The 24,230-nt window shown below is 58.4% G+C and overlaps 1 protein-coding gene across 4 annotated transcripts in view; it reads right to left on the bottom strand.

The window, feature by feature from the left end:
• Nucleotides 1–24,230, bottom strand: part of ARHGAP23 (Rho GTPase activating protein 23) — a 75,870-nt gene that overhangs the window by 31,269 nt on the left and 20,371 nt on the right. For 3 of the 4 annotated variants that reach the window (XM_070395192.1, XM_070395194.1, XM_070395191.1), the window contains exons 2-10: nucleotides 10,580–10,741; nucleotides 8,193–8,220; nucleotides 7,052–7,147; nucleotides 6,777–6,855; nucleotides 6,561–6,615; nucleotides 2,478–3,642; nucleotides 595–750; nucleotides 298–409; nucleotides 63–120 (exon numbers count right to left, since the gene is read on the bottom strand). In XM_070395192.1, coding sequence (XP_070251293.1) covers nucleotides 63–120; nucleotides 298–409; nucleotides 595–750; nucleotides 2,478–3,642; nucleotides 6,561–6,615; nucleotides 6,777–6,855; nucleotides 7,052–7,147; nucleotides 8,193–8,220; nucleotides 10,580–10,741 — 1,911 coding nt within the window. Of the gene's footprint in view, nucleotides 1–62; nucleotides 121–297; nucleotides 410–594; nucleotides 751–2,477; nucleotides 3,643–6,560; nucleotides 6,616–6,776; nucleotides 6,856–7,051; nucleotides 7,207–8,192; nucleotides 8,221–10,579; nucleotides 10,742–24,230 lie in introns of those variants that run through there. The other variant, XM_070395193.1, reaches the window with a different exon arrangement.

Genomic DNA, 24,230 nt, shown 5'->3' with positions numbered 1-24,230 from the left:
ACCCCCTGCCAGGGCCCTGCCCAGCACCCCAACACGCTCGCCTGCCCGCCCGCGCCACTCACCCCGTCAGTAAAGAAGCTTCGGAGCATCCGCAAGCTGGGGACTCGGTTTGGCAGGCGCCTGGGAGGCAAGGACCAAGAGTGAGGGGTGGGAAGCACAGCCAGGACCTGAGCCACCCAAGCCCCAGGGCTCAGAGGCCGTCCGGGGCTCGCTGCCCTGGTGTGTAGAGGACCCCAGGGCTGGGGGCCCCGCCACAGCCCAGGCAGGCTGGCCGTGATGGACCCACCCCGTCCTCACCGAAGAGCCTTGCCCTCGTCCCGGAAGGTGTTGAGCCCGTCATCGCAGGACTTGGAGCGCTCCGTGGTGACGGCCAGCAGGTAGGAGGAGCGGCGGCCGGCCTTGATGCTGCCTGCAAAACGCCCGCGTTGGGCCAAAGGGTCAGCGGGGCCGTAGGCCGGGGGCTTCCATGCAGCCCTCCTCTCTGGGCAGGGCCGGAGCTGGAGCCAGCGAGCAGAGGTCAGACATCCAGTAGCAGGCCCAGCAGAGACGGCGGCGGCAAGGGGGAGGGTGGGGATGGGTGTGGGGAGCACTCACTGCAGTCCTTGGAGTAATGGCGGCCGAGGGCGAAGGTGAAGGTTGGGGAGGATGGGCTGGTGCCCAGGACGGGAGCCGAGTTCATGGCGCTGGAGACCACGGCAGAGGCGGGGACGTGCTTGGCTTGTAGGTCAATGCTGGGGCTGGTGGGCTCATCTGCGAGAATGAAGGGAGTGGTGGGTGAAGGTGGCAGGAAGCTGTACCTGCCTGTCCCCCACCCCCAGCCTTGCCTCTGGGCCCAGACCCCATTCCCAAGGCCCCTCAAGTCTCCAGGGCCCTGCTGACAGCATGCCCACAGCCAAGGGTGCCCACCAACCAGACTGTTATCATGGAGGCTCGGCCCTGCCTTCCCCAGCACACCGAGGGCACCCAGGCAAGGGGTTGAGCCACCCTTCTTAGACCACGCCCCTGAGGGCAGGGGCTGTGTTGTCCCAACCAGACTGGGAGCTTCTTGGGGATAAAGACCGCCTCCTGCTTTAGCTGCAGGCTCCTCGAAGTGGGGGTGTTTCCCCCGCAGACTGGGAGTACTTGGAAAGCAAAGATGTGCCTCCCTCTCAGACGGGGAGCTTACTAGGGCTGTGTCTGCCCACTCGGACTGAAGGCTGGCTGTGGGGGGCCTGGCTGTGGGGGGCCAGGCCTGGGTCTCCTCACCCTCCTTCCCACAGCTACACTCCCCTGAGCTCACAAGCCTCGGCTCCATTTCTCAGCTCCTGGCTTCCAGTCCCATGACTTTGCACCCAGTCTTTCTCCCAAGCCCCTAGAATCTAGACCAGCCGTGGGCAAACTACGGCCCACGGGCCGGATCCGGCCCGTTTGAAATGAATAAAACTAAAAAAAAAAAGACCGTACCCTTTTATGTAATGATGTTTACTTTGAATTTATATTAGTTCACACAAACACTCCATCCATGCTTTTGTTCCGGCCCTCCGGCCCAGTTTAAGAACCCATTGTGGCCCTCGAGTCAAAAAGTTTGCCCACCCCTGGTCTAGACCCAGCCCAGCTCACCCTGCTCCCTCACAAGTGCCTCAGATTCAGCAAACCCGAGACCTTTCCCTGCCCTCCTCCCTCCCATTTCCAAATGGAGGCATCACCCTCAGGCGAGGCAAGAAACCTGGGAGTCGCCTGGCCTCTCCACTCTCTTGTCTTTCCCTTATCCAACATCTGTCCCAGAAGCAGCAAACTTTCCGTACTCCCTCTGCTCTCAGGGTAAGGTCCAATCTCCCTGGTCTGACAAGGCCCCTGCAGACCCATTCTGACGACCTGGAGGGGCATCCTGCCCCTATCGTTTCAAGGTCCTCGAATACTCCAGTCTCTCCCCCTCAACATTCTTCCCCTAGCTAACTCCTTCTCCGTCCTTCTAGGCTTAGCCAAAATCTCCTTTCTCGAAGGTTCTCTCCTTGGCCACCATCCCAGTCTAGGCTATGTGGCCCTTCCCTGTCTCCTAGAGCCCCCTGTACACCCATCACACACTCATCCCACTGGATTGCTCTTGTCTGATCATACATCCCCTTGTTGGGCCATACACTCCAGGGGAGCATGGAGCCTAGCACAGTGCCTGACACAAATACTTGCTAGATGGATGAAAGGTTGGAGGATAGATGGAAAGAACAAAGAATGAAAGAAACAAAGAAAAGATAGAAGGATGTAAAGAAGGGTCAAAGGAAAGACTGATGGAAGAGTGGAAAGAAAAAAGAAAGAAATGAATGAATGAACAAAGAGAGGAGAGAGGAAGAAAAAAATGGATGGATGGATGGACGGACAAAGAAACAGGCTGATCCCATCAGCACCCAACCCAGAGTTTTCCCCATGGTGATAAGTGGGTGGGGTACAACAGGGCACAGATAACCAAGTCTCCCAAGACAGCCCCCTGCACCATCACTCACCAATGAAGGGGATGGAAGCCAGAGAGTCTTCTGTGGTGGCCAAAGGGGCCACCTTCCTGCCCGGGCGTTCCCCTCGCCCACTGGTCTCTGGCTCTGGGGACTCGTCACCAAATCCACGGTTCATCTGTCTTGCAGGGGGGAGCTGGACCTTGCGGCCCGTTGGCGGCTTCTGCCTCAGGACCACCTCATCTCGATGATCCTCTGCGGGAGGCTCCAGGGCCCGGGGACTGGGCTCTGGCCGACCAACCCTGGGTGGCTCAGAGGCCTCTGGTAGGAACGGTGCAGAGGACTGGGCCAAGTTGAAGGTAGGCAGTCCTCCAAAGGGTGAGTCCCGAAAGGAGAGTGCATGCAGGAGGCCAGTCCGGCGCTGGAATGATGGGCTGTAGCTCCGGTACCCAATGTAACCCATGTCGTCCAGGCCCTGCAGACCAGGTGGGGGTGGAGCCTGGGGCCCGGAGAGGTCTCTGGATGGGCAGGCTGGAGTGCGGGCCGATGGACGCTGGGAAGTCCAGCCACAGCGCTCGAATCGGGGTGACACCAGGGCCCCTGGCCCCAGTGCCTCAGCTGAGTGGGTGGTCCGGCTCAGGTAGTCGTCTGAGCGAGCTCGGTGCCAGCCCTCCTGGCCCAGCTGGCTCAAGGCACCCTGGGAGGTGGAACAGGGCCACGGGTGGTGGGCAGTCATATCCTCTAACCGGTCCTGGGAGGCACTGCGGACCCGAGGGGGCATGGCATGGCACCGTCTCTCCCCCGCCCGGCGGGGGACCTGGTTGGACAGCCAGTGTGACAAGGCCTGCTGGCACTCCAGTTTGCTGGGGAGCACCCGGCTGCCAGGCTCCGGGAAGGCACGGGGTGTCCGGGGCTCTGAGGGAAGGTGGGGGAAGGCACCAGGGTTGGGGCGGGGCTGGCTCATCCCCAAAGAAGGGTTGTCCGAATGGGTGCGGGCAGTAGATGGGACGCGGGGCCCCGGGTCACTCCAGGCAGCAGGACTCCGGGGGTCACTGGGCAGTGCTGAGTGGGGCTCAGGCACCATACTGGCCCAGGCAGAGACCCGGGCTGGCGGGGCATAAGTCTTCCGATGGTAGCAGATGGGGGGCGGCTCTGGGATGCTCTGGGCCTCTCCAGAATACGGCTCGTTCCCTTTCAGGTAGGCATCCTGCGAGTAGGCCTGGCGGGGGACAGAGGCAGGTGAGCAGGGCTGGACAGGTCCCACAGGGCAGGGCTGCAGAAGCCCTGGGAGCTCAGGGTGACAGGGAAGGGGACCAGGCAGGAGCAGTCCTGAGTGGGTGGGGGAGGGAGGGCATGCTCCAAAGACAGTGGGTGGAGGACAGAAATAAGAGGCCTTTGAGAGTCACACACACACACACACACACACACTCACTCACTGGAGAAAGAGCCAGGATTTCTCTAAGACTTATGACAAGGACTGCCCTTAGCCACAAACATTCCAACATCTGCTTTCTGGGGTCCTCCCCCCTGCTGGCCTCAGCTGCCTTCCTGCTTCCTCATGTCCAACAGTGCCCACAGAGCTGGGAAGTCCCACCAGAGACCAGTCAAGGTGGCAAATGACAGAGAAGGAAGCCGGTTAAGGGGTGTGTCTGGGGGAGAAGGGGGGGTGGTAGGCAGCCAGAAAGCCCAGCTGTCCAACCTTCCCCTGGATGGGGAGCTGGGGGCCTGGCCCTGGGCTGCTGGGGTGAGCAAAACCAGCTCCCCTCCTGCTCCCTCTGAGCCAGGTTGGGGGAGGGGCCCGACTGGCGGAGGGGCCCTGGGCCACCTCCTGCCACCCAGGCCTGGAATTTGGCTCTAGGAGCTGAGCTGACGCTGCATTGCTGGGGAGTGACAGGGCCGGTGCCCAGGAAGGCCAAAAAAGGAGGCAGCCCCCAGGGACAGCAGCCTGGTGGCCCTACCCCAGCCTGGCCCTTGATGGGCTGCCTGGTGGCCTATCTCAGGGTGAGTATCAAAGGGTGGGAGGGTGTAACCAAACAAGCCCGCGAACACACACACACACACACACACACACCTACACCACAGGAGACACAGGAAAATACACACCCAGAAACACACTAACACAGACATAGAGAAACACAATGAGACACACACACAAATAACTACACCTCCAGTCCCGGCACACACATCATAGGAGGAGAACCAGCTAAACCACACCCCCGCACACTGAGCCCCCTTCGGGCCAGGGACACACATACCTCTCCTTCCTGCCATCCTGCCGGCTCCGCGGGAGGGCTCCCCGCATCACGCGGGTGGCGGCAGCATCCCTCCCGCCTCCACCCTCCCCCACCGCCTCCTCGCTAACCCCTTCTGACCACTTCGCCAGCCCCCGCCTCCGTAGCCCCCCCACCGGTCTGCCCTCCCTACAGCTGCCCTGGGCCCCCACCGGCTCTCTGGGCTGGCGGGAGGAGGAGGGAGGACGGAGGGAAGGATGGGTGTGGAGGGGCCTCGCAGCGTCGGCGGTGGCGTCAGCGGCTGCCGCGGCCCCATTGGCCTCCATCCTTGGCTCCCAACCACAGGAATGCCTGGGCCCCACCCTCTGGCGGACAGGGATAGGGGGGCCGGCGGAGGCTCCCAGATGCTGACATCTGGGGCGGCCCACCCGAGACTGAGTAGCAGAGCTCCAGGTTACTGCCCTCCTCCTTTCTTGCCCCCCTTGTTTCTTGCCCCCCTCCAGCGGAAGAGGGAGTGGGAGGACACGCCCTAGGCCCTGCCCTGTCACCCCCTCCAGGCTGGGGGTGGGGCACCATCTCACAGCTCGCCTAGCCTCAGCCTTGGGGTGTATGGGCAGAATGTTTGAGATTTGGGGGGAGCTGTGCACCTCTCTAGGCCCCCAGTCTTGCCTCCCCCTCGCCAGGAAGGGCCAGGGGACAATTGAGGTCAGGGGGTGGAGGTTCCCAGAGGGGCACGGTGCCAAGCCTGGCACTATGATTGCAGGGATTATGAGAACACTTCCAGGGCAGAAGCCAGCACAGTGGCTCTCAGGGCCTCCTGGGCTTGGCACTCAGCCCTCCCCTGGGGGGCAGTGACCTTGGGGGCAAGCAAGCTGACATCTGGCTGGGCTCCCTGAGACCAGGGCACTGGGCACTGGGCACTGGGCAGAGAGGACAGCCCTGGGCTCTGGGTCAAGGCTGGGAGGGGGAACAGAGAGAGGCAGCATGTGCATGCGTGTGGGCATGTATGTGTGCGTGGAGTGTGTGGGGTTAACAGGTACACATGTGAGTGGCGGATATGCTGCCTGCAATGTCCTGGTGTCTGCTGGGCCCAGGGCAGAGCTCAGGGGCACTGCAGTGCCCGTGGGGAGGGTGCTCGGACTGCACACCATGATTGTGTGAGGTTTGGTGAGCGCGGCACCTGGCGGGGGCTGGCGCATGCTGTGGTGTTTGTGGGCATATGCGCTGTGACAACAGCGAGCATTTCTGGTGTCAGTGAGTGGTGAGACGTTCGAGCACGCATGTGGTGGTGTGTGCTGCACGGCGATATCTGAGGGGCGTTGTGTGGTAGTGGGTGCCTGGGCGAAGCATGGAGAGGCTGTGTGTGTGGCGGCGTGCGCTCGGTGTGGTGTGCTGGGTGCATTGGGTGTGTGTCACGTTCCGTGGTATGTGGCGTGCTGGATGAAGAGGGGCTGAGGGGTTATGCTGTGTGGCTGTGTATCTGGCGTGTTCTGCTTGTGTGTTGCGTGGTGTGTTGTGTGAACAAGAGCACACGACAGTGGGGTGGGGCGTGCCTGTGTGTGCACACAGCTATAGGAGACACACTCACTTGGGGCCAGGCAGTGAGAAGGTGCGGGTAGCAGGAGTCTCACCGGAGCCGACAAAAACGTGCCAGTCTGGCAGGGCCCGCTGGGCCACTCTCCTTCCAGATCCCCTGGCAGGAATCCTGTCTGCCTAGGCTGGCGCCTCCCCTCCCCCAGAGCAGCCCTGAATGAAGCAACAACTAGCCCCAGCCCAGGGATGGGCCCGGCATCCCCGATTGGGCAATGCCAAGTTGGTGCTGCCCCCTTCACTCTCTTCTCTGCCTCCCAGAGGGGCAGACGCAGGAGGGAGGGGAGGCCCGAGGAGACAGGCAGAGAGGACTCACCAGCTGGAGGATGTCCTCGTTCCTGGGCATGATGGAGAGCTCCAGAGCATCATCGCTACAGAGACAGGGCAGGGGGTCAGGCCCAGCCGAGGCAACAGGGTCTGGGAGAACAGGGATCCTGGTCGCCAGGGCACCCCCAGGGCCAAGGGGATGGGGGTGCAGGGACTCAGTGAGAGGGCAAAGCTACTATGGGAGAAGAGGGGCAGGGGCGCTCACCTGTTCTGGATCAGAGCTATGACCTGGGAGTAGGTCTTCCCAATGACACTCTCCCCATTCACCTTCACCAGCCGGTCTCCTGGGGACAGGGGGCAGGACCACGTGTGAGCAGGCCAAGGCGTGTCAGTGGCCCCCCCTGAGGACCCCTGTCCGGAATGGATGACAGCGGGCGGCAGAAGCCTCCCTAACACCTGGGTCCAAGAATCCATCCTAACCCGAGGGTAGGAAGAAGAGACCCAGGGAGTGCAATGAGCCGGGTAACTGGGACAGCTCACCTGTGCGAAGCCCCGCCCTGTGGGCAGGGCCCTCATCCTTCACATTCTTGACGAAGATGGTATCCATGGGCTCCAGGCGGTGCCGGGGGGAGGGTCCTGGTGAGCATCAGCCAGGTTAGCTGGGGGAGGCTGCTGAAGGTCACACCCATGCACAGCTACACACACAGAGGACACACTCAGAGAATAATCACTCACACAGACACAAACACACAGAGACCCGCACGCCCACAGGGGCACGGTGCACAGGGTCAGACAGGACGACACACTCCTGGGAGAAGGAAAACCTACACGGATGCTGAGCGGCTCCGTATGCCTCCTGCATCCCGTGCCAGACTGAAAAGGAGACATTGTTCTTCCCCTTCTTAGCTCGCTATCTGGTGGGACAGACAGACAGACACACACACACACACACACACACACACACAGCACAAGACAAAGGAAAGGGCCCCCTAAGAGAGGCTGTATCAAGCCCTGCAGACACATCAGCGGGGAGAGACACCCCCATACACAGAGCATGTCCCCACCCACAGACCAGGGGAGCTGCAGAAAGGCCCCGACCCCACACTCCGGCATCACATGGGACCCCAGCAGCACTATTCTGCTGCTCACTGTCTCCACCAGAAATGGGCCTCTTCTAGGTCAGTGGGCTCCCCCCCCCCCACCCCACCCCCACCCACAGGCCTCTGTGATGGCGACTCGGGAAGAGAGTGTGCCCATGGCTTCCCCGCGGAAACCCTAGTGGCAGAGGAGGAAGGCTGCCTGTTCAAGGAGTCCTGCCTTGAATACCCTGGGGAGCCTGGGTGCCAGTGAGGGGCCCTGCGAAATAGCAAGGGTGACAGCCAGGGGATGGAGGCTCATATTGGAAAAGATCAAGACGCCAGGGTCCCCTTATGCCCAACATATCCTCAAGGACAGCCCCTGTGTGTGCCTCCGTCTAGGCTGGGAGTGACTCCCTGGCTCCTCACGGTGCCACCTCTACTGTGAAATGGAAAGGCCCAGAGGGAGAGAAATGTGGGAAAAGAAAGGGAGGAGAGAGAGAGCGAGCGTGAGCAGATGTCCGGGGTGGCCACACAGAGAAGAGCAAAGACAGGAACAGCAGTCGAGGGCGAGGGGCACAGCAAAATCCAGGCTGACTCCTTACCTCCTCCTCGGCCTCCATTCTCTTCCTCCTGCAGGGGACAGAGAGATGGGTGTTGGCCCTCAGCCCAGCCCTCAGCAGCAGAGAGGGAGGCCCAGCTCCACCTGGGCGGGCCCCTTCAATCTCCCTCACCCAACGGCCTACCCTCTTATCTCCTCCCAATAGCCCAGCACCGGGAGGCCTCGGGAGGGGTGTCTATGGGGACATCAAGTCCCAGGCATGATTCCCCAATGACATGAGCTCTCTCTCACGCTGATCCCACCAGGTCAACATCTCAGCCGTCTGAAAGCCCCCAATACAATGGGGGACCCACGACCCCTCCCCTTGGGGAGCTCAAACCAAACATACTTACACACAGAGAGAACCCAGACAGACACAGATAAGCAGGCATGACGAGTGCAAACAGTGGCTATCAGTTCTCAGAGAATGGGAGGGCAGGCCTGATTAGTGTCCCTCTGGGGGAGGGGACTTTAAGGCCTGGAAGAAGGCACTCTGGGTGAGGGGAGGGGAGTGTGCAGGTGCTTGGTATCAGAAATAAGCCAGCATATGTAGCACTGAATCAGCTGAGCTGCAGGAGAAAGTCAACACCAGCAAGCCACAGAAGTCAGACCGCAGCATTCAAGCTTGAAATGAGAGAAAGAGGGAGCCAGTGAAGGTTCTTGAGTGGGAGAGAGTGGGTGTGAAATACCAGTTAGAGAAGAGGATTCTGGCATCTAGGTTCAGGGCTAAGAAACGGAGTCAAGGGGACCCCCTGGGGAGGCCTCTGGGATCACCCTGGTGAGTGAGGGGAAAGGGCACTAGATTTGGGGAGGAAACAAATGAGAGGAAGGAGAAGGTCAGAGAGACACAGAGGGCCAGCAGGAGTAGCATTTTAGAGCGGGATCCGACCTGCGGTGCCATCTTGTCTAACCCTCCCCACAGATCACCCATGTTACAGCTGACTTGTCCAGGGCTGCTTGCTCAGACTCAGTCTCGGAGCCAGGGCTGGAACCCAGGACTCTGGCATGCCAGCCGGGACAAGAAGGCTCGGGGCACTGCTGGAGAGTCCCTCTGCCCTGCCCTGCCCTGCCCTCCCATATGCGGTGCCTGCCCGCTGATATGAGCGGACAGCACAGGAGCGGGTGGCAGAGGCAGACGGATGCATTGGGCCAGCTGAGCTCCCTGCAGGCTCCCGGTCCTGGGCAGCCTCTGGAAAGGCAATGGAGCTGTCCCTGGCTTACCCCACCCATGTGAGCTCTTGGAGGTCCACCACCAGCCTAGACCACTCAGGCTGCTCTTGCTCTTGTCACCCCTCAGCAGGGACCCCTGAGAGAAGTCGGCAGAGGCCAGGAAGAAAGAAGGAAGAAAGAACTGAAGGTTCCAGGGAACTCGGGGGCTGGTATCCTTGGGCATCAAGGGGTGGGGCAGTGCCCCTCCCACACCCCATCAGCCCCCACTCACACTCAGCAGCCAGTGAGAAGGGCTGCTGCGGCCCCCCAGCCCAGATTCAGACGTGGCTAGGAGCGGTGTACACCCACGTACACATGATGTGTATTTACAGACACCAATGTGCACCTGTCTAGATGCACACGTGTGTGTACATGACCAGCATACCATGTATGCACACGTGCCCACAAAGAGCAGTGCACACACAGGCAGTGAAATCCAATGTCTAGGTTCTCTGGCAACGAGCTCCCCACGGGAGAGGCTCCTGGCAGCAGTGCAGGCTGGACTCAGCTCTGGGGGAAGGGGAGAGATGGGCTCATCGACTCCAAAGTAAATTGTCCTCTGCTGCTGGGGGGGCTTGGGGAAGGGAGCAGGGCCCCCTGCACGTCTGCTTCACCTGCAGGGACCCCTCCTCCCAGCTGACACTGCGGGTTGGGCTGAGCAGCCTGGTTCCTAGACTCAAAGAACTTGACATTTATATGAGGGCTAGAAGGGCCCTTAGGGGCCAAGCAGAGAAATGCCCCCAGGTTGCAGCAGGAAAAGGAAGCCCAGAGACCCACAGTGAGTTAGGAGTTGTCCCAGGGCTAGAGCCCAGGGTTCTTTCCCGCACAGGAGCCTGAGCCTGGGCCCGGGGTGCTCCAGGGGGTGCTCCAGACGTGTGTTAGGACAGACTCCCTGAGAGCTCAGGCTGGGCGGGGGCAACAAACCCAGCTCAGAAGTGGCCAGCGGACAAGGGGTCCCAGGACTGCATCTCTCCGAGCAGCTTGTTCACCTTCCAGAGACCAAGAGTCCGAGGTGTGAGTGAGCACCCTGGCTCCCTCCTCTCTAGGGGGCCTGTCCTAACCAGCCACCCCTCCCCTCTCCTGAGAAGATGAAGATGACCCAGGACACAGGAGGAGGACTGTGCCGGAGGGGCCGGTGCAAAGCGATCTCCTCTCCCGCAACAAGGCTTCCTCAGGACGTACCTTCAGGCTGCAGTGCACGGCGGACTCGGGTGGGTACACGATGAAGTGGCGCAGGGTGAAGCCAAAGCCATCCTGGAGACTTTTGTGCAGCAGCAGTGTCCGCGGCCCCTGCCAGGGGAGGGGGCGCCCGGAAGAGCACCCATCTCTCGGGCCCAGGGGCAGCTGTGGGAGCACAGGGAGACGGGTGAGTGGCCTGGTGACCCACAGTCTCAAGTCTGCACACTGCCTCCTGCAGCCCCGAGGACCTGACGGGGACTAGATGGGGTCCATGGGGTTCCAGGCACCCTCCTCCTCCTCAGCCCTTCCTTCCTCTCTCACACTCATCAGCCCAACCGCTTCTTCCTCTTTCTTTCCTCTCAATCCCCATATAATGCCTTTGCCTCAGAGGAAATAACTCGCTGCCGTGAGCCAGGTGTTGGCTCAGGTCAGTTCACCAAATGTTCACTAAGCACCTACTGTGTGCCAGGCGTTGGACACACAGTGCCTGCTGGTGTCTGAGCTCCTTCCTGCCGCTGCACAACCTCACACATGCACATACACGTATGCAGATGCAGACACATTCACACACGTTCATGCACACAGAACACACCGCAACACCCAGACAAGCACACTCGTGTGCAAAGTGCACACATAGATGAGTACACACACGCACTCATGTCGACACGCAGAGATGTGCACACACAGTCACACAGGATCAGTCTCATGTGCACAGCACATGCCACACATACAGACATACACATGCAGAGACAGACTGGTCCCCCCACACACATTCTTCAGGGGCAGCAAGGGGAGCAGTGGGGGACTAAGAGCCACAAGGGAGGACGGGGCATCAGACACATCAGCGACTTCCTGAGGCTCAGGAGCCCAGCCCAGAGGCCTGGCTGGCTCAGTGGAACAGTGAGAAACCAGGTGGGGGTGGGGGACACTGCTGCCCTCGGGCCCACCCACTGGAATACTTGAGATTCCGCAGGATGACATGTCTGAAGACAAGGGTTTGGGAACACAGCACTGTTTCTGGGACAAGAGGATGGACAGTGCCTGGGGAGGGCTCCCTTCAGGTCCCCTGCTCAGACACACAGAGGGAAAGTGAGTGATAGGAGCGTGTCCGAGAGATGTGTTCAAAGGGAGGCAGGGGGCCCATTGGAGAAGAGGGGAGCCAGGGGCAGAATGCCTGGTGAGAAGCCAGGGACCCTCCCTTGGGGAGTTTTCGCCCCCCACCTCAAGCAGCCTGACCTCACTCCTCAGAGGACAAGGAGCTCCTTCATCCCCACCCTAAACAGTCCTCCGACCCCTCACTCCTCCTGGGCACCGGAAAGGAAGGCCAGGTGGGTGCAGAAGGAAGAAGGCCACTCGTTCTGGGGTGAGGAGCTTCCACTTTACTATTCAGCCCCCCTTTCTTCCCCGTCTAATAGCTGGAGAAAGCTGATTGGCCGCTCAGATCTGATACTAAGAAGTTCCATCATCTCTCCGTCCACTCCCCTGTTAGCACATCTGGTGGAAGGGAGCCTGCCCTGTGCCCAGGGCTACGCTAGGGAACTCTGCCTGGGGCTGGAAAGATGAACAGAAAGTATGACAGAGGCAGTCCTTGCTTCACGCAGCCCCGGGGGACACGGCTGGTGGGAGATACGAGAGGGCGCCCGAAGCTCCGGGCCGAGGTGGCCACTCTAACATGTGCGTCTGGAAAACTACCCGGATGAGGCTGTGAGCTCACTGTCCTCGCAAGGGTCCAAGCAAGAGATGGACGACTCCCAGTCTGTGCTGGGATCCCGGCCTGGGGCGGGAGGTCCAGTGATGGCCCCTCCGTTCCCTCCACCTATGGCGATCGCCTGGACCCTCCCACTTAGACCCACAGTCCCGTGGGGGTCAGAGGAGAAACTCCTCTGGTAATTCTGCTGAGGCCTGAATCCCCTTGGATTTCCTATCTCTGGTGACCCGGCAATGAACCGATGGGGGAGAAAAGAGGGCCTCAGTGGACCCCCCATCCCCCTCCTTCCAGAAGCCCCAGCGCCTCTCCAGCGTGGCAGCGGCCCCTGCACACCCTCCACCCAGGCTCAGAACGGAGGCTGTTTGCAGGGCCCATTGTTTTGCTGGTGTCCTGGATTAGGTTTAAGCCACCAGCTGCCCCAGTGACGAGAAGTGGCTGAGACAGGTCCCCGCATGCCCCCCATTCCTCCCAGCACACATCCTGCCTGGAGCTGCCAGCTGCCCGGGGCAAGGGGGGGTGTGAGGGGGGACCCTCTGGGAGGCCTGCCTGTAATCCAGGGCAGTAGGCATGCCTTCTCACCCAGGCACGGTGCACCCCCACCCTTATCTCAGCCTGTCCCTCTCCTCTCCCTTCCCCCACCCTTTCCAACAGGCTCCTGAGCGTGGCAGGGTGGTCACCCCGCTGCCACAGCTACCACACTCTTGCCTGGAGAGGAGGCATGGCAGCCCCATCGCCAGCCAGCTCTGGCAGCCCCGCTGTAGGAAGTCCTCTTCCCCCTGTGCTATGATACATGCATGTTTCCTCTCCTCTCCTCGCCGCCTCCGCAGACCTGGGACAATACTGGGTCTTGCTCTCAGCTCGAGGGGGGGTGGGGGGTGGTAAATGCAGACGCAGACAAGGAGGCAGCAGTGAGAACGAGGAAGGTGATTAGATTGGGATGGGGTACGGCCCCCACACACCCCCAGCTCTGCTCTCTGAGATAGGCACCGAGATGAGGGACACAGAGGGAGAGGCCCAGGGGGCACGGGGACATCACTAATACTTTCCGGCCCCAGAACCGTTTCCAAACGCTCCCACCCTCGTGTCAGGAAAGAAGGAGACATCCCGAAATACCAACTGACTCTGGAGGAAGGGCGGACAGCCTCAGGGCCACACACTAGACAGAGCTGGGCCCATGGTGGGTTGGTTGGCAAGACCAGGAACTGGGACCCAGGAGTCCGGCTCTTCCCCCAGGAGCATAAAGAGGTCATTGCGAGCACAGCGCCCACTATGATTCACACCCCACCAGCCTGGTCGATCCCCGACACCCGAAACACTGTCCCCACCCCCACCCCATTCCTGCTCTGTCCATCCTCACCCACAGAGCACTCACTACCTGCCGCCTCAGCCTCCTTCACCCACTAGAAGACCCTTGTCTGCCCCTGTGCCCAGTCCACTACCAGGGGGAGGCAGCCAGGGGTGGTACCCCTGCCAGCCCAAACCCCCCAGGACCCCAGGTGCCCCCGCATCTCTCCAAACAACCTGGTCCCTTCCAGCCTCCCGCGGCCTGTACACCAGCAGGCTTCAGCCCCTGGAGGCCACCACCCAGCCGGGCTTGTCACCCAGCGCCCTGGGAGAGCTCTCAGCCCCAGCACCCCGCCGACCCCCACTCCCCGCCCTCGCAGGCATCTCTCCAGCTCCTCCCCGCTCCCCACTGATAGGGGGGGGGGGGGCGCACACAGCTCAAAGATCACAGGGAGTTGGTGGCCCCTACCCCGCCCCACCTCCCCAGGAGGCCTGCCCAGGCCCGACCCTGGCCCCGCTCCCCGCAGCTCACCCTGGCCCGCCGCGACCCGGGCGCGTGGCGGTCGCCGTGGCTGGGGCCGGGCAGCCAGAGGCAGCGCGGCTCGGGGGCGCTGCAGTCCACCCCGACGGCGCGCTCCCAGGGCCAGCCCCCGGCGCCCGCGCGCTCCACGCGCCACAGGGCGCTGCCCCCGAGCGCCGCCGCCCGCGGGCACCCCCGGCCCCGACCCCGGCCGCCGCCCCGGCCCCATGGCGCCCAGGGCCCGGCTTCCGCAGCAGGGCGCGACTCCCGGGGGACCGCGGCCGCTCCTCGGCGCCCCACGGTCGGAGTTCTCGGTCCTCCTGGTGGCAGGCGGGCCCCAGGGGTCCCCGTCCGCCCCCCAGAGCCGCGGGCCCTGGGCCCCGGGGCCCCGAGGGGACGGCCGGCCCGCGCGGATGGCGGCAGGACGGCTGGGGCGGCTCCGCGCCTCCCGCGCCTCCCGGCTGAAGGCGCCAGGCCCGGACACGCCGGCGAGTCGCGCAGGGCAGACGCCTCCCCCTCCGGGGCGGCCCGTCCTCGGCCCCAGCCCACACTCACACACCCACACACAGCGCCCCCGCAGCCACTCACTGCACACGCCGTGCAAGCACTCAGCACACACCCGTGCACCCGCCCCCCAAACTCCCTGCACCCAGCTTCCTACACAGTCACAGGTGCACACATGCCCCTCACACGGCACCCAGCTTCCTACACAGTCACAGGTGCACACATGCCCCTCACACGGCACCCAGCTTCCTACACAGTCACAGGTGCACACATGCCCCTCACACGGCACCCAGCTTCCTACACACAGTCACAGGTGTACACATGCCCCTCACACGGCACCCAGCTTCCTACACAGTCACAGGTGCACACATGCCCCTCACACGGCACCCAGCTTCCTACACAGTCACAGGTGCACACATGCCCCTCACACGGCACCCAGCTTCCTACACACAGTCACAGGTGTACACATGCCCCTCACACGGCACCCAGCTTCCTACACACAGTCACAGGTGTACACATGCCCCTCACACGGCACCCAGCTTCCTACACAGTCACAGGTGCACACATGCCCCTCACACGGCACCCAGCTTCCTACACACAGTCACAGGTGCACACATGCCCCTCACACGGCACCCAGCTTCCTACACAGTCACAGGTGCACACATGCCCCTCACACGGCACCCAGCTTCCTACATAGTCACAGGTGCACACATGCCCCTCACATGCATGCACACATGAACACACACCCTACCCACCCATATAGACCTGCACTACATACACACATCCATACTCCACACCCTCCCAAACACACGCACACACACACACACACACACACACACTTACACACTCCCACTGTCCACATACCCCACAGAAACACACACATCAACACACTATTCCCCTCACATACACATTGTGTATGGGCTCCATTCTGTGTGCACACACATTTTGGACGCCCTCCCATACATATATGGTCCACACACCCCACAGAGAGACATTTGCAAGCTTACCCACTGTGACACCCCCCCCAAAACCACCCCGCATATGCCCCACAGAGATACCCACAACCCCACACAAGCAGACAGATGCCATGCACATACCACCCAGCACACCCACTCCTTACAGGCGCACGCTGCACACATGGGCACACACCCTGCCTGGCACAGGGAGCAGCGCTCGCTCTCATCATACCCCACACCAGGATACACCCTAAGGCTGCAGGTGGAATCCCCACCATCCCTGGGGGAAGTGTGACTGCCCCTCTTCCCCAGGACCCCCTTCCCTTTCACTCTGCCTAGAGGGGCCACCACCAGGCTGACAATGGGCTCCGAGCTGGCCCCCACCCCATCCCCAGCACATGAGTCAGACAGGAAGCCCATGTTGATGGCAGACCCTGCCCTCCTCCCCTTCCCGGGTGGGGCTGGCAGAGGCCTTGGCTGGTCGGTATGTAATCGCTACCTCCATTTCTATCCCACGTGACTGTTCACACACAGTGTGCTTCTCACCACAGCCCCTCACCGTGGCCTGGGGTCCCGCTGTGACCCCATTTCCAGAGAAGGAAACTGAGGCCCAAGAGCACCCAGGTTGCTATGGAAGCACCGGGACTCCAAGCCCCAAGCCCCTCACTCCAATGTCGGATCTTACTCCCAAATTCTAGCCAGCAGTCAGAGAAGGGAGGTTGGGGGCAGGGGAGGAGGCAGCCCCAGTCCAACCCTGCTCCCCATCTAGGAGTATGGGGAGGAAGACTCTAGTATTGGGCCCTGTGGCAGCCACCCAAAGGGAGGACCGAGCAGAAGAGTTGGCTCCTCATCCCATCCGAGGAAGGACAGCTCTGAAGGTGGATCCTGTGGGAGGCAGGGGAGTGACATGGAGAGGCACAGAGAGGAGAGGGGTCCCGGGGGGGGGGGGGGGGCAGAGGGAGGAGAAATAGAGGGCCATGGGGGTGAGCAGGAGTGAGGGAGGGAGAAGGGAGGGAGGAAGAAGGGCAAGAGCGAGGCATGTGGGGGCCGGGAGTGGTTTTGTTCTCCTGTTTCCTGTTTGCTGCTTGCTGGGTCCCCTGTGCAGGATCTGGACCCCCACCCCCACCCTGGCGGAAGCCAGACGGGAAGAGTGAGGCTGCCACCGGCCGCTGAGTCAGGAGGGCTGAGGGCCGGGCGGGAAAGGACCTCAGTCAAGGGAGCAGAACTCATGACATCTCCATCAGCACCCCCACCCTGAGCCTCCCTGTCACATCCCCCAAAGGCCAGGCCCTCAGAGACCAGCCGGAAGCACCAAGATGCCGTCAGCCGCGTCAGACTCTGTGGCCCCACGCAGAGGACCATGGCCGCGGGAATGTCCTCGCTCGGTCTGGCCTGGTGTCCCAGCAAGCAGCCCGTAAGTCCTTCCAGACACCTAACTTCCTTTCCTTGTGCTGCAAGTCCACCTGGTTCTGAGGAAATGGAGTGACTCTCCCGCCTCATGCCCCAGGGAACCTTTCAGAGCCAACAGGTGCTGCTCTGTGTATGGATCAAGGCCCGGACTTAGGGTTCTGTGTCCAGGGCTGTAGACATCTGGGAAATGATGAGACATCGATGATGTCCATTTCCTGCCCTCTAACTGGGCAGAGACAGCAAGGCCCGGCAAAGGAGGGAGCAGCCTGGGCCAACACAACCCCACACTCCTCCCCCTTAACCCCAGCTGCCCCTTCAGGGACCTCAGGAGGGGGATGTACACAGTAGGGCCTCCAAGGTTGTACAGAGTTTGGATAAATGATCCTCCAGCCCTGGGGAGCCTTTCGGCCCCCTCCCCCATTTCCTCTGGGAAAGGAATGTGGGGTGGGCCCCAGAGGGCGGTGGGGGAGGGGGCCCAGGACTGGGAAATACCAGGCGTAGCTGAGATTCTATTCCGAGCCTTCCTGCCGAGTGTGAGTCCTCCTTCCCCACACCCTCCCCAGCTTCCTCCCCCCCACATCAGCAATAGCCCAGCCGAGCAGTCCCTCCCATCATCCTCTAGTTTGACCAGCTTGCAAAATCCATTCAACCTTATCTTCCTGAGGGTCGTTGGGACAGGTACTGGGGCGGGCATCTAGTCTTCTCTCCAAGTGAGATAACCATCTTTCACTGCTTCAAAGCACTTCTGCTTTACCTTATTTGACCCTTATCCTAAGGATTGGATGTCCAGGAATATTTTAATACCCATTTTTCAGATGTAGAAACTGAGGTGCAAAGGGGAAAAGTGACTAGTTCAAAGCTTCGCTTTTACTAAGCTGGGACCAGATCCCCAAGTTCTACAGCCTAAGTCAGATCTGCTTCCACATCCCTCTTGTTTATTCTTTAACAACCATGTCTTGAGTGCCTGCTGTGGGCCAGGTGTGGTGCCAGAGCCTGGGGAGCCCTGGAGAATAAGAGGAGTGCAGACCTTGTCTTCTGGACCCTTAGACTTCTGTTAGCCCCCGGCCCGTGAAACCCTTAGGGGTCCCCCAGGTCCGGATTCAGGCCAGAGCCAGCTGCCTTCATCCAGAACAAAGGGAGACTCTCACATCAACAGGGCCCGAGGCCCTCATCAGGGGCCCTGAGAGGGGACAGTTTGTTTGAGGGTGGGATCAGGGGCCTCCCAGGTCAGCCCTTGAACCAGAGGGTGGCCTAGGCTGGAGGAGCAGGAAGAGGAGAGGGTCCTGGGGCCCACGGGTCAGGGGATATGAGGAGGAAAACTGATACCTTGGGAGGGCTAGTGGTTCAGGAAGTGAGAGAGAGGGACTGGGGGTCACTTCGCCTGCTTTTCCTTCTGGTTTCCCTCCCAGAATGTAGGCCCCAAATCAGGAGATAAACAGTACCCCTCACCCCAAGAGAATGATCTGGCACTTCAGAAGCTTCCCATACGTACGCCCATCACATACCACCAAAAGCAGGTCTGTAACCACCCCACAGCCTCACACCCAGACAGAGCGAATCCGCCGCCAGGTTCCGGCCATCCCAGGCATGCAGGCAATGTGATACCCAAGGCATCTTGCCCGCCCACGCCTGGGCCTCCAACCCCTGACCCAGTCCTCTCGCTCAAGGGCAGCTGCCCCCTCGGTCCTCCTCCACCCTTTTGCCCCATTCAGATGCCTGGTTCCCAGCACCAGTTGTGTACAATCCTGACATGCCCCAGCAGGCCAAGCTGATGAGCCGGCCCAGCAAGCCTGCATCTCTCCAGCACTCTCAATGTGCAGATAACCCCTAGTCACTGGGAGCACTTGGTATGGTCCCATGGACAGGGTGTAGTTCAAAGAGTCTCTCCAGACTCATGCTTTCACCCTCCAGGACCAAGCTTGCCCTGAGTTGGGGTAGTTGGGACACTCCTCTCCCACGCTCAAACTGGGCCAGAGCCAAGGAAGGCTTGGGGGGGTGGGGGGGGGGGGGTAGGGAGGAAGCAATTGCAATTTCATCTCAAGGAGGGACCAAGGATCAGAATCACCTAGTTCTTCAGTGTCAGCGTGGCCCAGGCCTGAGCACATGGGCTCTGGAGTCCTGGATGCAGACAGGTCTGAGTCCCATCTCTACCTCTTTCTGGCTGTGAGACCGACCTCCCCAGAGTTACTTAATCTCTTTGAGCTTCTGTTTCTCACCAATAAAATAGGAATTAAGTAAATTAAATGTTGGGAGAATTAAGTAAATTAAAGAAAGTCCTTAGCACACACAGGCCCCGGGCACATAGTAGGGATTCAATAAATGCAAGATTTTTGTTGTTGTTTTCCTTTTTTAAAAAGAAAAATCTTTTATGGCGATACAATTAACATTCACCATTATATTGGTTTCAGATGTACAACATAATAATTCAAAATTTGTATGCATTGTGAAATGATCACCACAATGAGTCTGGTTAACGTCTGTCATCATCTATAGTTACAGAATGTTTTGTTGTTATGATAAGAATTTTTAAGATCTATTCTCTTAGCAATTTCAAATATGCAATACTGTATTATTAACTATAGTTGCCATGCTAAAAAGTACATCCCCATGACTTATTTTAGAACTGGACGTTTGTACCTTTTGACTTCCTTCACCCATTTGGCCAACTCCCTGAATATCCCCCTTCACCCCCTTAGCCCCCCAACTCCCCTTCCCAGCCTGTGGCAACCACCAATCCGTCCTCTGTGAGCTTGGTGGGGGTTTTGGTTTGGGGTGTTTTTTAGTAGGACTCCACATCTACGTGAGATCATACAGTACCTGTCTTTCTCTGTCTGACTTATTTCACTTAGCATAATGCCCTCAAGGTCAATGCAAGCTGTTTTGATTGTCTTTTGGATATTTACACTCTCACACACCCAGCCACACTCACACTGAGACAGACAGACAACTCAGCCACATGTACACAAAGACACGGTGACACATGCAGACCCTTAGGGAGATCTGCACAGAGCCAGGTGAACCCACTCACGAGGGCATCACTGCCACCTCCCCCTGCCAGCCCCCCACGGGCTCCTACATGCCCCACTTCTCCCCAAGCCGAGAGGAATCTTCAGGAGCCCCCCTTCCCTAGCAGAACTTGGGCAGGCCCAGAGCCTGGTCTTGTAGGTCCTTTGGGAGTGGGGAAGAGGTGGGCGACGTGAGACCCCAGGACGGGACCTGCTCTTAGCAGGCAAGGAACCTGGCAGAAGTGCCAGGCTGGCAGGGCCTTTCCCAGCAAGAGAGCCAACTTCCTCCTCCGGGAGGGAGGACTACAGATGAGCATCTTTTCTCATGGTGGGAAATGAGCACTTGCGGAAAAGGGTGAGTCTAGAGCCAGCCACAAAGTAAACAGCAGGGCCATTGCCTAGGCAACTGCAGGCCAGTGTGGGCCAGGGCCCACCACAAGCCCTCTCCAACCCCCTGATTTTCTCCACTCAGCAGCCCCTGGCTGTCTCGATGCATGCCCTCCGTGTGTCCATTCTGGTCTCTGGGTCTGTCTGGGACTCCCCCCAAACAAGGGCCTCTGCCTCCTCCCTCAGATTGGGAGCTCCCTACAGCAGCATTGGGGTTTTTTGTTTGTTTGTTTTGCCCCATAGCCATCTAGGGCAGTGGTTCTCAACCTGTGGGTCGCGACCCCTTTGGGGCTCAAACGACCCTTTCACAGGGGTCGCCTAAGACCATCGGAAAACACAGATATAATTACATATTGTTTTTGTGATTAACCGCTATGCTTTAATTATGTTCCATTTGTAACAATGAAAATACATCCTGCATATCAGATATTTACATGACGATTTGTAACAGTAGCAAAATTACAGTTATGAAGTAGCAACGAAAATAATTTTGTGTTTGGGGGTCACCACAACATGAGGGTCGCGGCATTAGGAAGGTTGAGAACCACTGATCTAGGGTCTCCCAGAGGTCACCACCTGTGTCTTTCTCCTCAGATTGGAGACTGCTCCAGGGCATGACCTGAGTCTCCCCATCAGACGGAGAGCTTCTAAGAACAGGAGCTACTGAACTTTCAGATATAGGTTTGTATTACTAGAGTGCTTTGTACATAGTAGGCTCTCAATAGTTATTTGTTCATGGTGAGAATGTGGAGAAATTGGAACCCTTGTGCATTACTGGTGGGAATGCCAAATGGTTGCTGTTGCTATGGAAAACAGTACGGTGGTTCCTCAAAAAATTAAACATAGCAATTCCACTTTTGCCTCTGTACCCAAAAGATAAGAAAGCTGGGACTCAAACAGATATGTGCACACTCATGTTCAAGGCAGCATCACTCAGACGCCAAAGGGTGGGAACCCAAATGTCAATCAATAGGTGAATGGATACATAAAATGTGGTCTGCCCCGGCATCAACAGCTGTGGCACATTTACACAACGGAATACTTATCAGCTGTAAAAAAGAGGGAAATTTTACCCTTTGCAACAGCAAGGATGGACCTGGAGAACATTATGCTAAGTGAAATGAGCCAGTCAGAGAAAGACAAGCACCAAATGATTTCACTCATATGTGGAATCTAATGAACAAAGTGAGCTAACATGTAAAATACAGACTCGTAGACAGAGCGCAGGCTGACAGCTGTCAGGCAGTGGGGGGGTGGGCTGGGGGTGGGTGGAGGGATTGAGCAAAAAAGAAAAAAAAGAGAAAGAATTCATTGGCACGAACAGCTGTGCCGTGATTGCGCGGGGGCGGGAGGGAGTGAGTGGAGGTGGAAGAGGGCATGAGGAATAAATGGTGATGGGAGAAACGTAAATTAAAATTTAAAAAATGTGGTATATACATACAATGGAATCTTATTCAGTCTTAAAAAGGAAGGAAATTCTGACATATGTGACAACATGGATGAACCTTGAGGACATTATGCTAAGTGAAATGCACCAGACACAAAAGGACAAATATTGTATAATTCTACTTATATGAGACACCTAGATTCATAGAGACAGAAAATAGAATGGCGGCTGCCAAGGGCTGGGGGAACAGGAAATATAAGTTACTGTTTAATGAGTATAGGGTTTCAGTTTGGGGAGATGGAAAATGTCTAGAAATGGATGGTGGTGATGATGGCTGCACTACAATGTGAATGTACTTAATACCACTTAAAAGTGGTACATTTTAGCCCTGTCCAGTGTTGCTAAATGGTTAGAGCATCTGCCGGCACATCAAAGGGTCTCAGGTTCAATTCCTGGTCAAGAGCACATACCTGGTCAAGATTAAATTCCCAGTCCCTGGCCAGGGGTGCTTGTGGGAGGCAACCAATCGATGTGTCTCTCTCTCACACAGTGATATTTCTGTCTCTCTCTCTCTCCCTCTCTCCTCTCCCCTCTCTCCCTTCCATTCTCTCTAAAAATCAATGGGGGGGAAATATCTATATCTATATATATATATACCTATATACCTATATATCTATATATCTATATAATAAATATATATACCTATATATCTATATAGCATATAATCCTCCGGTGAGGATTAACAACAACAACAATAAAAAAAGGTATATTTTATGTTATGTATATTTTACCACAATAAAAAAAAATGGCAAAGATCAGAATTCAAATGGAAAAAAAACCTCCTGTTGAAAGGAGATGGAACAAGTGAACAATCTCCCATTGGGGCCCAGAAGCAAGCCCGACCCAGAGATTGTCCGGGACAGCTGGGAACCTCCTGCCTGAGGACCTTTCCTTCGTGCCTTCTCAGACCCCTGATTGTCATCTTTGGGGGCCCTAGTACCCCCTGCACAGGGGGAGCTCGGGGGCTGCCAGGGAGTCTGAACTTTGATACGGTCCACCCTTGGCATTGATGAGGACCTGTCACCTATCAGGGGCTGACCTGATGGAGGCACAGTCTCTGGGGATGCCATATCCCATGGTGTCAGGACCTTGGAAGAATTTTCCTAGCAAAAGCGGGGCTAAGTGCGAGGTTCCTGCCTCCTGAGGGCCGACCCCGCACCGCGCACACGTCTATTCTAAGCCTACAAAACACCCGTAACATATACACGAGGGCGCTCACACAGAAGTTCCCGTTCCCACATGCTCTCTTAGGCACACACTCCGAGACAAACATGCAGGCAGGTCCCATGTGCAGCAGAGCCCCCTGCTGGCCCAGCACTAGCACACTTACCGCCCTCATTCCCTCCACCCTGCCTCTCACCGTTCATCCTCCAGTCCCCTCAGCCCCTCCACACCCCAGGACCACCCCTCTCCACCTCCTCCCGGGAGCAGGGTCTATGGAACCTTGGGAAGGTTCCCCCTCTGGTCAAGGAGCACTGGAGAGAGGCTAGAGCAGTGGTTCTCAACCTTCCTAACGCCGCGACCCTTTAATACAGTTCCTCGTGTTGTGGTGACCCCCAATTTCATTGTTACAAATTGAACATAATTAAAGCATAGTGATTAATCACAAAAAAAAAATCTGTAATTATATATGTGTTTTCCGATGGTCTTAGGCGACCCCTGTGAAAGGGGTCGCGACCCACAGGTTGAGAGCCGCTGAGCTAGAGCCTCTTAGATCGAGTTAAGGGCAGTCATTCCTGGAGGCAGGAGAATGCGTACAATGACTCTTCTCCAAAATCATCATATCCATTCGGAGACTCCACACTGGACGCCCATTTCAGTGGAGATGGGGGGAGGGGGGGAGAACTCTGGGAGTGGCTCTCTCTATGAATATCTGCCTGTTGTCTGACCACCTGGGCAAAGACAACAGGTGCACCCACTGTTGTTTTGTTTTGTTTTGTTTTTCAGGGGAGAGCTCAGTCCTAGTCAAGCTGAGACCACATCTCCTCCCAGGGCAGGCCTCGGCAGATTCCGAAAGTCTCCCTCAGGGCACCCGGGGCTGCCAGCGAAGAGAGGCTCTCAGCCCCACCCCTGAAACCACCCACCCCCTCACCCAGGCCCTGCCCAACCTGCCCAGGTCATCCCTTCACCCCACCTAGGAGCTGAACCTCGCCCTCACCCAGTCCATGATGCCCCGAGGCAGCTGGAAGGGCGGAGGGGACGGTGGCCCTGTAGGGACAACCTCCCTGGCTCTTGCCCATAAGGGAGCTGAGATGGTTTCTGGGCTGGGCTCTGTGGTCAGAAGAGGACAGATGGCAGTGCCTTCAGCCCTATATCCTACCCCTCACCAGTTTGCCTGGCCCCATATTAATAGTTGTTGAGTCCTTACTACATGCCAGGCAGGCTGCACATGCATGACCTCATTTAAGAGCAGAACAGCCTCTTGGGATCTCT

Source organism: Myotis yumanensis, unplaced genomic scaffold (assembly GCF_028538775.1).
Source record: "Myotis yumanensis isolate MYYU_CA2020_CCGP unplaced genomic scaffold, mMyoYum1.0.hap1 SCAF_16, whole genome shotgun sequence".
Classification (NCBI taxonomy): Eukaryota; Metazoa; Chordata; class Mammalia; order Chiroptera; family Vespertilionidae; genus Myotis; species Myotis yumanensis.
The sequence above is the reverse complement of the archived record's forward strand: the minus strand, read 5'-3'. Positions and strand labels throughout refer to the sequence as shown.